At 37.3% G+C, this 12,666-nt stretch overlaps 1 protein-coding gene across 6 annotated transcripts; it reads right to left on the bottom strand.

The window, feature by feature from the left end:
* Positions 1-1,283: 1,283 nt before the first annotated feature.
* Positions 1,284-6,731, bottom strand: LOC103715224 (tRNA (carboxymethyluridine(34)-5-O)-methyltransferase). 6 transcript variants are annotated; one of them, XR_605346.4, is made up of 5 exons: positions 6,607-6,731; positions 4,664-5,859; positions 2,903-3,003; positions 2,557-2,806; positions 1,284-2,052 (listed from the first exon to the last, which is right to left on the bottom strand). XR_605346.4 is itself a non-coding variant. In XM_008802787.4 (3 exons), exons 2-3 carry the CDS (start codon positions 5,827-5,829, stop codon positions 1,968-1,970), a joined length of 1,251 nt encoding a protein of 416 aa, XP_008801009.2. In that variant the 5' UTR covers positions 5,830-5,859; positions 6,607-6,731; the 3' UTR covers positions 1,284-1,967. The 6 variants fall into 6 exon arrangements, 2 of the variants coding, with proteins under 2 accessions (XP_008801009.2, XP_008801010.2); XR_605344.4 differs by lacking the exons at positions 2,557-2,806; positions 2,903-3,003 and having other exon boundaries at positions 1,284-1,620; positions 1,723-2,052; XR_605345.4 differs by lacking the exons at positions 2,557-2,806; positions 2,903-3,003 and having other exon boundaries at positions 1,284-1,628; positions 1,723-2,052.
* Positions 6,732-12,666: the final 5,935 nt, after the last annotated feature.

Below are 12,666 nucleotides of genomic sequence, written 5' to 3' on the forward strand. Positions count from 1 at the left end.
GGCACCCAACATCTTTGATCAACTCAAATCTTCCATCTCCTCTTCCCAATCGTGCTAAAAAATCTGGAACTTGTGCAGCACTACGATGTTCAAACATGCTAAACAATTTTACTCTTTTGGGTATGATTATATTGGCAATGGATTATATGAGGGCTTGTTTTGATGAAGGGCATAGGTTAATTTTGCATGACCTACGTCACTGGCAGATACTATAGGAAAAGGTAGGGAGAAAAGAGATTCACTCAAAAACATTTCCTAAATTCTAATTATTTTAGAATCTTGTGATCAATGGTAAAATTCTTTTGCCGCGCTATTTACCATTTCCAGCTAATTACTAGTGGAAACCATACCAAAAAAAAAATCTCATTTGTAGCTTATATTGGCATCCAAATAGTCCCTAAATGTTGTCTTCTTCATTTCGTCCACTTGGGAAATTTTCCTTTAAAAAAATGACGTATCAGTCACTAAAAGGGAGAATATATATATTATTTATTTATAATCTAGTTTAGGGTGATTTCTAAATAAACATTCTTGGAAAACATAAAATTATTATTATTATTTTATTTCTTTATCTTTTACACTTTTTTTCCATTTTAACAACATGAAAAGGGGCAAGCAAACCGCACAAACCGTGAGAATAATATTTTCACCCTCCTTTTAGGCGATAGCGCAGCAATTCCTCGCTCATCCAGGGAAATCTACCTCGAGAAAATCTTGCTCACAACCCTATAATTTTCGAATGCTCATCACCATACCACCCATGCAACAATGATGATGAATGAGACATGAAAATTGCGGCAATCTCGATTCTAATTTGTCATCACAATTATGCCTCAGTTTATATCCTTGCAGGTGGATAAATTAACATACCAGTGTGAGGCTGTTTCACAATGGTAAGGATACAAAGAAAAGGAATTCGCTTTAACTCGCTAGGCCTTCGAAACAAAGGCTATTCTTTTCAATGCTGAAGACGATCTTGCTCATCACTAATTTCTCATGCATGCCATGTCTTAATGCCGACTCTGTGAGGCGAAAAGTATGGTCAATTAAGATACTTCCTTTTGTTCTGCCTGCAAAAATCCATGTGTACTATAAGAACAGGACGTGAAGCTGTAGTGAATCTGCCCTTCATTGTCCCCCCCTAAGAAGTTAAATGTTCGCCATGATCCAGAGTTCATGCAATGTGATGTACAAATGCCTTAAAGTTCATCAAGGAAAGCTTTCTCACAATTTATGAGCTAAACAGATTCCAGTATGGAGCGACAAGTATAAACAAGTCATCATCAGAAAAAACTATAAAGACACTTGCCATGCAAAAGGAAAATTTTATGCTGGTCTGTAGATTTGTCTATGATTAATATTAGAGAACAAAACTGTCTACCAGGGCAAATCTAATAAAATCAAAACAACATACATCAGCATCTAAACCAAGCGTAGAATGACCTGCGTTTTTTTTCTTAAAAAAAAGTACCAGACAGCATCAAAGGAGCAATTTTTCATTCGGACGTCCAAGACACACACTTCATCGGAGATAAGATGCCTATAACTCTCAAAGGAAGCACTCTAGGCAGCCAGTCCACCCACCATGCAAGAGAATTTCGGGACCTCCAGCAGTCCCAGCTGCAGAACATGTAACACAAAAACTTTGGTGATGCGAAGGCAATAAATGATACACCAATACTTCAAGTTGAGCAGGGAAGATAAATGATATCAGTGTCTGACCTGACACAGTATACATTCAACAAGCACCATGCTTATAGGAAGCCAACTTATGGAGCCGAGAATGGGAAGCTCTTTGGCGCACTTTCACATATGCATACCAATTTAAACCATTCCCTTAATCCACTTGGGTGGCCTGCTTCTAAAAGTTTTGCTTCAAGGACTATTTGACAATCTGAAGCCAACTGCGGGAGCCATCTTCAGGTTCAGCTTGGAGGCACGAACATTGTTTTTTTCACAATAACAGTTCAAAGCTTTTCAAGGACAATACACCAGTTGGATTTGTCATAAAACTGGTCCACAATAACTGCATTATCTATACCAGAAACTAAACTGCAAAAGAGAGCAGCAGAGAAGAGCTACATTATTTAATAATGAGAATTGTAAGTACACCCAAAAGGGTAAAACTAAGAAAATATGATAGTAGAAAGAAGTAAAAAAGAAACAAGATTTTGATGCAAAAATGAACCTGGAAAACAGACAAAGTATCACCAAACCACCAACCGTCCCCCCCACCCCCTAACAAAAAAAAACCACCAAAAAACAAAAAACAAAAACAAAAATAAAATGATGAACATTTTTAGTTTCAGGCTTTCAGCATTTCTCCAAACAAATATTTATAAATAAATCATTTATTTGGGCTATCAGATGTGAACTTTGGTATTAAAATATGACTATTACTACACAGGCTCTACTAGTCTATTTTATTGAATGTTACCATGATAAACAAGAGAATTAAGATGAACATAAATCCAAAAATGAATGTTTCTGGATATTTTGTAGGAAAAAACCAATTGCATCCCAATAAGAAAAAGTGATATCAACATAACCACATACCTATGACCAGGCATGAAGCCATGTGAACCATGGGGGGCCACTAGAATTGATTGTATTCTGTTTCGTAATTAGTAATCATTCTCTGATCAGCTACATGTATTGATTTCCTACAAATCACTTGCTGCATTTAATTTCTCCAGAATTTCAGAACTCTGTCAAAATTCAGCTCCCATTCTATGATCTTTTAGATGTAAATCCAAATAGAGTTCCAACCATGCTCCACTCTCATGTCACACGCTTCTGTATGGTACTGTGGTGTATAATGTTTGACCTTTTAGCTTTTCAGATTAAGCTATTAAATAATTAAATTACATGGATAAACAAATACAAGGACAGAGAAGCTTACAAATGCATGGAACCTTCCCATGATAAGATGTTCCTTATTCCTATGACACGGCCCAAGTATCATGCCATTCAACACTTAACAACATTTGGCTACTTTCCATTCTGTCCAACACACAAAGATCATTCAGTATAGAATTATCTTGTGGTTTATTTTGCACAAATACAAATTTAAGATCCATAAACTTGTAGTAGTCAATATGCCAGGGCAAGTGATGATGTTCAAGCTAGATTTTCTAAGAATAAATTCCATAAGGAGGGATGTCTCTCCTCTTTAGATTGTGTTCTTCACTATAGTTTGTGTCACTCAAAAAAGTCATTACTAACAAGAATTGCTTCATCTGTCAAAACTCATAGTGATTCAACATATTAACAAACATCCAACATTCATAATCATCCCTGTAATCTTCAATATCGTCATAGGGATCTTGAGAAATTTCATCTTCAATGATAAACTTGGAGGGGGGAGGGGGTGGGAAAAATTACTATTGTCCAATAATTATTGAACACACTTTCCACCCAAATGTCAAAAGGTTTCTTACTCACCAATGAAATTATATAAGATAATGTTAACCAAGGTTCGCGTCTCGGTACCGGACCCTACACTGATGCCACACTAGCACAGTGTCGATATAATACAGTACGAAATTTTATGCCTGCCAAGCGTCAGTATACCATCCGTATCGGATATTGATACAGTACAATATGTCCTGTGCCGCCCGGTTCACACCGGTACAGCATACCATGATGTTAACAAATTATAACACAAAACGCATAGACATAATCTATAATCTATAACCTCCAAAATTCACTTCCATAATTTCCTTACATTTGCTGCTGAGTATTAAAGACTAAAGCTTCACCCTGTTTTTGATTATCCAACACAAAATTCAACAAGAACTGCAGCTATAAAAGAATAACAGGAAACAAAAATGTAAATACATACAAAAACTGAAATCCATCACATTGATCTGTCCTTTTCCAAGCATGTTTTCTTTATTGTTATAACAATTTATTGAAGAGTTAGCATGCCTCCATTAGAGTAGTTATCTGTTAGCTTCCTTAAATCAATCTTTTTGTTAAATCTATTTTAACTAATGTATCAAACAGCAGTTGGAGGGAGTCGTCTTGGTGTCCTGAACAGTTAGTGAACAGCACTGCACTAAAAGTAAAAAGTCAAATAAATACGCTACACAAACAGCTTGCACAAAGTATGACTCTCTTAAAGGTTCAACTACAGAACTTTAGAAACTTTCAAAATTCTGCTATATTCCTCATAGTCATCATAATATAGTTTTCCCACACTTCTTATAGCCATAATGACAATTATAACCATAATCATCAAACCTGAATCGAAATAAATCTTTGCCATCATCCCTAAAAAGGGGCACATCCAGTGTGCCTGCAAACTAAAAGAACCTAATTACCATCTCATCAATTTCTACTATATTAGCAATCCCTCCCTAAGCTTTGAATTGCATGTTCTAACATTCAATGTGATAAAATGATTGACAAGCAACAAGCCAAGTTTTTCAGAATTCATGTTTGAAAGGAAATGCTTAATTTAAATTGAAACCAATGTCGTTCTTCAAGTCAGAAAAGAAAATGTTTAAATTTATATAACTTGAAGTAGAAGATGGAATGTATTGACATGAATATTTCAGCAAATAGCATCTAGTGAGAGTGAGCAAGCATGTGTTCAGAGAGAGAGATGAATATAGAGTTATGCTGTTGTGCACAAATTCCTCTAACCCAGAACCCATACCTCTGAAGCTCGCCTTCGACAAACACATGATAATAACGATTATACACCATAGCCCCCTTCTTATCATCTTTCTTTGCCAGCCCACTAGCAAGCGCTGAGGCTGATGCACCACTAATTTCAGCGCGATGATATGGTAAGTGCCAAGGAACAAAATATTCTTGCTGAGCTTCATTTTGGTCAATACTGGTAGAAAGGCAGTCTTCACTGATGCCTGGAGAAACAGAAGCAACCACCGCGGCATCCTTTGATTCTTGTTCATCTTCTGTTGTTTGATTATGTACATGATTTGATTCTTTTGCACCCCGATGACAATTTTCATCTGCCTCTGGTATGCTTTCTAGCTTCATTGTTGAAGAATTTCGCAACGGAGAACTGCTTGGACTTATCCACTCTTCATCATACTTGTGACAAAGAGGGGTCCATTTTGTAAGCAATGACTTGTCCTCTTGCTCTCTGGCCCACACTGTAATTAAAACAAGACCACCTTTTCCAACAGCCCGAATTAGCTCTTCTATGGCTTTCCTCCTCCTCATTTCAGTGCTCAAATGATGTAACACGGCAATAGAAATAGCTGCATCCCCAAAGTTATCTCTGTAAGGAAGGTTAACAGCATCAGCAACCATTACTTCATGTCCTCTTCTCGCACATATATCAATCAAATGAGGGCTTATATCACAGCCTATGTCAAAACAATTAGGGTTAAAGCCCAGGTACTTTCCATTCCCACAACCTGCATCCAGAATGATTGACCCTGGCCTCAAGGAATTCAAAAACTCAGCAACTTTCGGCCACTTTGCAAATCGGGTAGCACTGAAATGGGGAGCAATAGCATCATAAACACGATGCACATACTTCTTTTCAATGTCTGGAGTGGACTGAACACTTAGAGAGCATGTACGGTCCTCACAAGAAGACATGGATTCCTTACTTTCAGGTTTTCCATTAGAATTTATAGAAGACAAGCTGGTGCCAGAATGAAATCCTTGAACACAAATAAGTGATTGCGAAGTAGACATGCTGTACGTATAAATGGGTACCAAGAAACCAATACTTGGGCTCACTTGCAAGACTTCTTTCGAGCAGAACTTTTTTGCATCAAGTGGATGGATACTGACTTCAAGGACTTCATGGAAGTATCTTGCTACCCTTAAAACACTAAGGACCATAAAATTGGAGCCTTAATTCCAATGATGATCCTGAAGTGAACACAAACACAGAAATCAATATTTCCACTTGAATAAACATTTCTATTTCCTAATACTAACATGATAAACTTAAGAATACCAACAAAAACTACGAAATTTGAACATCATGCACCTTCTTACACATTACAGCTCAAAGAAAATGTGCAAGATTTACACCTTCAACTCCAGACTCAGCCATTAAAAGAATGGTTGGAGCTATTCCAGATAGAATGGCGCTTATAGCATTATAAGAGAGTTCAAGCTTATGAGTCATTATGCCAGTTATTAAAGCTAACGAAAGACTAAAATTCAAATATTCTGATATTACCCCCAAAAACAAAGAAAAGAAGCATGAAATGTAGTATACAAAATCATTCAGCACAAAAAACTAATGAACTTATATAACAAAACATGATACTGTTTATTTAAGTCATCATTTAACTAAAAAAAACAAAAAAAGATCACAAAAACGAAACGAAAAGGCCACAGCTTCCAACTTTAGGTAACCCCAAATCGAGTATACGTCCTTTAATTATTCAGGAACATAATAGAGAAAACCTAAGCCGACCTCGAGATAAGAGGAAATAATATTCATCAGATCAGCAACAGTACCCAAACGAAAATATAATTACAAAATATAATCATCAACGATCAAAGGATTGAAGGTACAATAAGCATAAAATTGGAACATTTCTAATCAAAAGTGCATAAAGATCAAAACTTTATCGCGTATAGTTCATTAAAATTCCCCGTACTTACCGTTGGAATCAATCCAATGGTAATCACCAGGGTGAGAGAGAGAGAGAGAGGGAGAGGGGGGAAGAGAGAGAGAGAGGGAGAGGGAGAGCGAGCGGAGAAGAGGGCTGAGGCGGATCTCAACGAGAGTTAGGGGCCTAGGGCTGGTCGGCAACGTGGGACGTAGGGTTTTGTACGTACTCTAATCGTCGGACCGGGCCGGCTTTTTTTTTGTTTTAAACAGGCCAGGCCAGGCCTAGGCCTAATTGGCGGAAATCGACCCGGCCCGGCCTATGCCTAATCCAATCAACTCCACCCCTAAATCTGAAATCTCAATGAACCGCAGTGTCCATGAACAGCACAGGCTCGGCTTGGTAATGGCCGTTAAAGTTTTTAACATTTTGTTTTCTGATTTCCAGAGATATATCTATACTCGAATAGTTTAATTTATCCTGGAAAAAAAAAAGGATTTGATTCAGTCATCAACAGTACGTGCATTAGCCTATGGTGAGTGAGAAGAGGAAAGCCACCGTTGATAGAATTGAACCCTCTAATCACTACACTAACCAGAGAAAGTCTTGGCTCCAAATGAATTGAATTAAGGTCTTCCCGGGTTCCTATACAACCACGAGAACCAAATACACAGACATAGAAAACACTTACACATGGTGTGAGCCGCACCACCTTCTTAACATGAACAGCGCATCCAATTCATAATGGTTCCATAGAGTATCGCATGTAGGGGTGTAAATAATACTTAAAACCCCAACAACTCGTTGTGATTAGGTCATAATAATTAGATATGGATCCAAATTATGTTTTTGATAAATATATTCAATCAAAGTCGGATTATATATATATATATATATATAAGATCACATTTCTTATCAAATCAAACTTGGGTATGGATATATTCGAACCCAAAAGCTTGATCAAACGAATACATATATAAGCTATCTATAGTATATATAAATATAAGAATACAAGAGAATTGGCTAATTGACTTGTACGTGTTAATCCTTTTTCTTCATGTTTGGATTTATATCCTTTCTAATGTATGTTTTTTTAAACTCTCGCCCACTGTTACTTAACTACAAAATCCCGGTCAACATTTATAATTTGGGTTATGTTTCAATCAAACTAAATATAAATAAAAATTTAAAGCTGTTTTAAAAGTTATTGATTTTTTTCCACAAAACCAATTATTCACTTTCCATATCATTCTTTTTCTACCGCAGTTTCTATGGAGGGCTATTGTGATAAAAGTCCTTTCAATTTTGGAAATTGTGAACTCTTGGCTAGTTAGCCCACTAAAATCAAGTACTAAATTGAACCTAAAAAAATAAGAATGATTATTAGTAAACTTTGGAAATGAGTTTAGAGCTTGCTCATTTTGATGGACCCAAACTAGAATTCCAAACTAGATTTTTCTTATCGAATACAGATACGATATGGATTCCACAAAATTCAACCTGTTTATAATCCTAATTGCAGGGAAACATATGGTTTAGGACTTCAAAGCCTTGTGCAAGCAGTTGTCAAGTACATGGTTTGAGGCCAAAAACTCATCAAAATTAAGGTATCTATTAGTAGCAAACATCACCTCAGTTGGTTGGCTCCTCTCACTTTTAAGGACCCGTCCTTGGAGGATCAGGGTTCAAACCTATGGCTATTGCTTCACAAAAAAAAAAAAAAAAAAAAAGAAAAAAAAAAGAAAAGAAAGAAGAAGAAATATCTCCATCCATAACCAAATCTAGTGATCAGGTCCATGTCCAAAATTTTGAGCAGAGCTACTTTCAATCAGTTCCAATCTGGTCCTTATACATTCCAAATTCTACTTATACATCAACCCCAGCAAAGTCCCAGATTGTATTCAAAAGAACTCATTGGATTTCTTCTGTTTCAATTCCAAAATCTTATATCCAAAAAGGTTTACCGTCAAGGACTTAGCCAGGTCAGATTAAGCTAAATTAATGAAGCCTAGCCTGGGTTAGACTTGTTCTCCAGCCATCTGACCTTATCTTGAGTCCTCCCCAAATTCTCCACGTTTGAAATGTTGGAAAACGTTGCCTGCATAAATAATTCAGGCTGACAATTTGGTCCAAATTGAGCATCTTATGGCATATCTATCTAGGCATATTTTTTGGGCATTCCAAAACCAAGTTTCCTTGGTGGCCAATGCAGCTAGCCTCCAAAGTTTCAGTCCTTATAAATCCTCCTCTTCATGGAATCATCGCCACCACACAGTCTCGCCAAGTGCAAGGAAAGGGAGAAGAAGAAAGGAGGAAAAGTAGTCTTTTGGAAGCTCATATTCCTGCTGGTGATGACTTCCATGGGTGTCGACATAACCGAAGCATATGCCCTCAAGAAGCTCCACAAAGAGGAGATGAAGAGAAGAGGAGAAAAGGGGTCCAAAGAGAAGAAGGAATCTAGACGGGGTATACTTCAAATGCTTGAGAAAGTTTACATCCGAGCACTGACCCAAGAGTAAAGAATGGCAAGTTGTGGAGTCAATTCATGCGCTGATTTGAATATATAAGTGTGGTTGCTCAAAGGAAGGCGGTGTAATTCACTTGCTTGTATGAAATGCATTGTTTATAAAATTCTATACAGTAGTTAATCATCAGTCACATTCTTCTTGTTGTCTATGAGTAAATGTATTCATCTGTTAAAAGATGCTTCAGTTGATGTAATTAGGTGCAGTGCCTACGAGATTGATGACCATTGGCTTGTTTTAGGATCAAGTTGCAGCTGGGAATGGTCAAGGACGTAATCAGAGTCCACCTATAACCAGTCTGCACCTTGGTATTGGAGTTATACTCACCTATCATTTTGAAGGGCCTATCACAGACCTTTATCTCTCTCCACTTTGCATGGGATGTGTCTGAGCTTTCTACCTTGTGGAGATAGTAGGTATAAGCAGCACATCATGAAGGTGGGGAGGCAGTGGCCAAGCGCCACTAAGACATTTTACTTGTATATGGTAGGTGGGAGCATTTGGCAGCCACCATTTTTATTTACACAGTGCGTTGTTTTCAGATGCTTATCTAATCACTTTTATAGCACTGAGCATCAATGCCATCAACTGAGGGACATTGGATCATCAGATGAGTTGTTCTCAACCAAGCAGTCCTACGAACCTTATAATAATTTGCCGCCCCTTCAATAAAACTTCTTGTTTATGTCTATACAATCTTTCAGCACCCACCATGTCAAGGTTTCAGTCCAAATTGATAATTCTTGCTTCTGACTTTCAAGTTGCAGCTTGGATTTAACCCCTGTCCACCTATAAAGAGTAAAAGTAGAAAATCTTTGCTTTATTTTAATTGTCGAACCTTGTATAAGATTGAATCTATGGGTGTAAACAAGTGAGGTTGGTGCATAATCCAAATTGGTTTGTTTTTGAAATTGTAACGGTGCAAGGAAAGCTAGTTCTCTCTTGTCTGAAATTGTTTTATGTACTCTAAGATATATGAAGATAAAGGATGTGAATCAAGTTTTCCAGCAAATTGCTGAGGGTATATTATATATATTTAATCTTAGTAACATCTGATGCAGGAGATATCACGGATAAGTTTGAGTGGCACTTTGTTTAGTGAAGATATAGCTGAAGCAGACGTATTGTCAAATTAATATAGCTGACAATTGCAAGAATACCACTTGGTTTCTTGGGACTTTGGTTTCAATAGGAATTTGAGTTCTTATTTTTCAGTTGGTAATAGTGGGTTGGCAAGAGCAATAGACTCACAGTCAGCCATTGTGCTAGGTGATCTAAGGCTATTAGGAAATTTAGCCCTTAGAAAGTAGGGTTTTCTTTATTACCAAGAGTTTTTGTGCAGCAATAGGAGTCTATTGTTTATGTCAATTGAGGATTCTCAATTGTGAGTTATGTGGTTGGGAATTTAACAAGTGTCAAGAGGAGGCGCCAACATATGTATCATTATTAATAAAATATTCTATCCTTTATATCAGCTTCTTTTTTTTTTTTTTGGACTTGGTTGGCTGTACTTATGTAAAAGTAATATAAATGCCGTTTTCACCCCTTTTTATTTTTTATTTTTGGCTCCAGTACATTCAAGAGAACATACTCTTTGGTTTATGAACTTCGAACTAACAAGATTTTTCTTGCAAGTCCACGGATTAAACGAAGTGAGGGCATTCTCTTTGCAGCCTTTTTTAGAAGACAATAATTTCTTCTTTCCACTATGCTTGAACTATGCTACATTAATACGTAAAGCACTGCTCTCTTTTGTGCGTGCGTTTTTAGGGGAAAAAAAAAGAAACCTAAGTTTTTAAACCTCACAATCTTGAAACTTTGCTTTGAAGTAAAGAACAAAAACAAAACAAAAGAAAGAAAACCAAAAGTAATTTATCATAAAATATATTTAAAAAAGAATCTCAGGGGGAAAATAAATCTTAAACCACAAAGCATAATATATCCAACTGCTCATGATTTAATTAGGACTTTGGACGTACAGCGGTACAGGTACTTAACTCTCTTTGAAGCCAAGTAATTGAAAATTGCAGCCTTGGGCGGCTGCATATAATAGCCTTGGTGATAGCGGCAGCACTACAAGTGTGAGCATGAATGTCAACTTGACTTAGTGCAATGGTTGGGTGGCTGCGTTTATCTATTTCTTCACAACAAAATCATGACAAGCTGGAGAGAAACTAATAGCTGGCCTTGCTATCCAACCAAGAAGAAGACAAGACAGTTGGGAGTCCTATAAATAATACTCCTTGCCTCCATCTCTGAGTCCCACACTGAATTTTTACACCAATTAAGCTTCAAGCCTCCATTGCCACTCTATCACAGCATGGTTCCTCTTGGATTCAACTATGCCCGCATCAGTATACTGAGCGCACAAACCAAGGAGAAGATGGAGAGGAGGGGAGATGAGAAGGGCGCAGAGAAAGACAAGGGATCGAAAAAGAAAGTTCACCCGAGTGGCTCTTCGATGCCGGTTTCCACCGGAGAAGAAGGCGGAGCAGCATTCCTGGAGGCCAGGAAGTAAAGTATGTCTACTGCTTGTTAAGTTTGTTCAACCAGTATAAAAATAAAAGTAAGGTGTGCTGGTTGTTGAATGAAGCTTGGTGCAACTGCAATATGTAATTTAGTTGCTTATAATATAGCGAACAAAAAGAAGGGATCGAAGAAGAAATATCTGGTTTGTTGGATTCTCTTAGTAGTTTCCAAAGAAACATCATTATGAGGGACGCAATAAGCCTTGGTTTTGTGCTAGAATAGAGCTTATTGAGGCACGCTATCAAAGATACGAGTGTGATACGGCCTCTGATAACAGTCCTATAGTATTTAGAAGGAGGTGAAGGTTCACATATTCATGTGTTCATTTGGTTCTTTGTCATGCCATAACGAACTTTCCTACACCTGGAGATGTGGGTAGTGTTCAGATTAAGATTGGTACAAATGGAGAAGGTAGAAATAGAAACAATATACCTTTCATCAACTCGATCGCAGCTTCTTTCTTCTTCTTCTTATTTTGTTGGAGAACGTCATTAAAGAGTTGCAATTATCTTTCTAATCTATGGTCATCCCAATTCATTCCTGAACTCTAAACAACTATATTTTCCCCCGATCCATGGAACAAAATATGCCTATAACTTCGTTGACAACGTCAGAGATAACATAAAATACATGCGAGAGCATTAATTTGGTGGCTGGCTAGCACCAACCCTATTAAGTCAGAAACTTTGTTCCGGTTACGAGTGAACGTACGTACGTGACTTTTCTCACCCAAGCATATGCATGCAATTCATACCTGCAGGCTAAAAGGTCGCATGCTTCTTCCAACAAGTTCTCGTTTAAAAACAAAACGATAAAAATAATACTATGAACCAAGAGCCTCACCTCAGTTTAAGCAACCAACCGAGGCTAGTCCTCTGGCTCACACCACCAGCTTTCCCTAAGACAAAATTATATATATACAGTCTCTTTACATGCAGCTCAAAGTTGGTTATGCAACTTGCTTTACGTTCCACAAGTATAAATGACAGTGTGCTTGGATAGAAACTTTTTTATAGTGGGCACACTCAAGCACAATACTATATATATATATATATATA

Source organism: Phoenix dactylifera, unplaced genomic scaffold (genome assembly GCF_009389715.1).
Source record: "Phoenix dactylifera cultivar Barhee BC4 unplaced genomic scaffold, palm_55x_up_171113_PBpolish2nd_filt_p 000190F, whole genome shotgun sequence".
Classification (NCBI taxonomy): domain Eukaryota; kingdom Viridiplantae; phylum Streptophyta; class Magnoliopsida; order Arecales; family Arecaceae; genus Phoenix; species Phoenix dactylifera.

Coding starts and splice junctions, on each gene's coding strand:
- LOC103715224 (XM_008802787.4), bottom strand. CDS start 5,829: ATGGTCCTTAGTGTTTTAAGGGTAGCAAGATACTTCCATGAAGTCCTT. Junction 2,053..4,663: donor GTCGAAGGCGAGCTTCAGAG/GTATGGGTTCTG, acceptor TCTCTTTTGCAG/TTTAGTTTCTGGTATAGATA.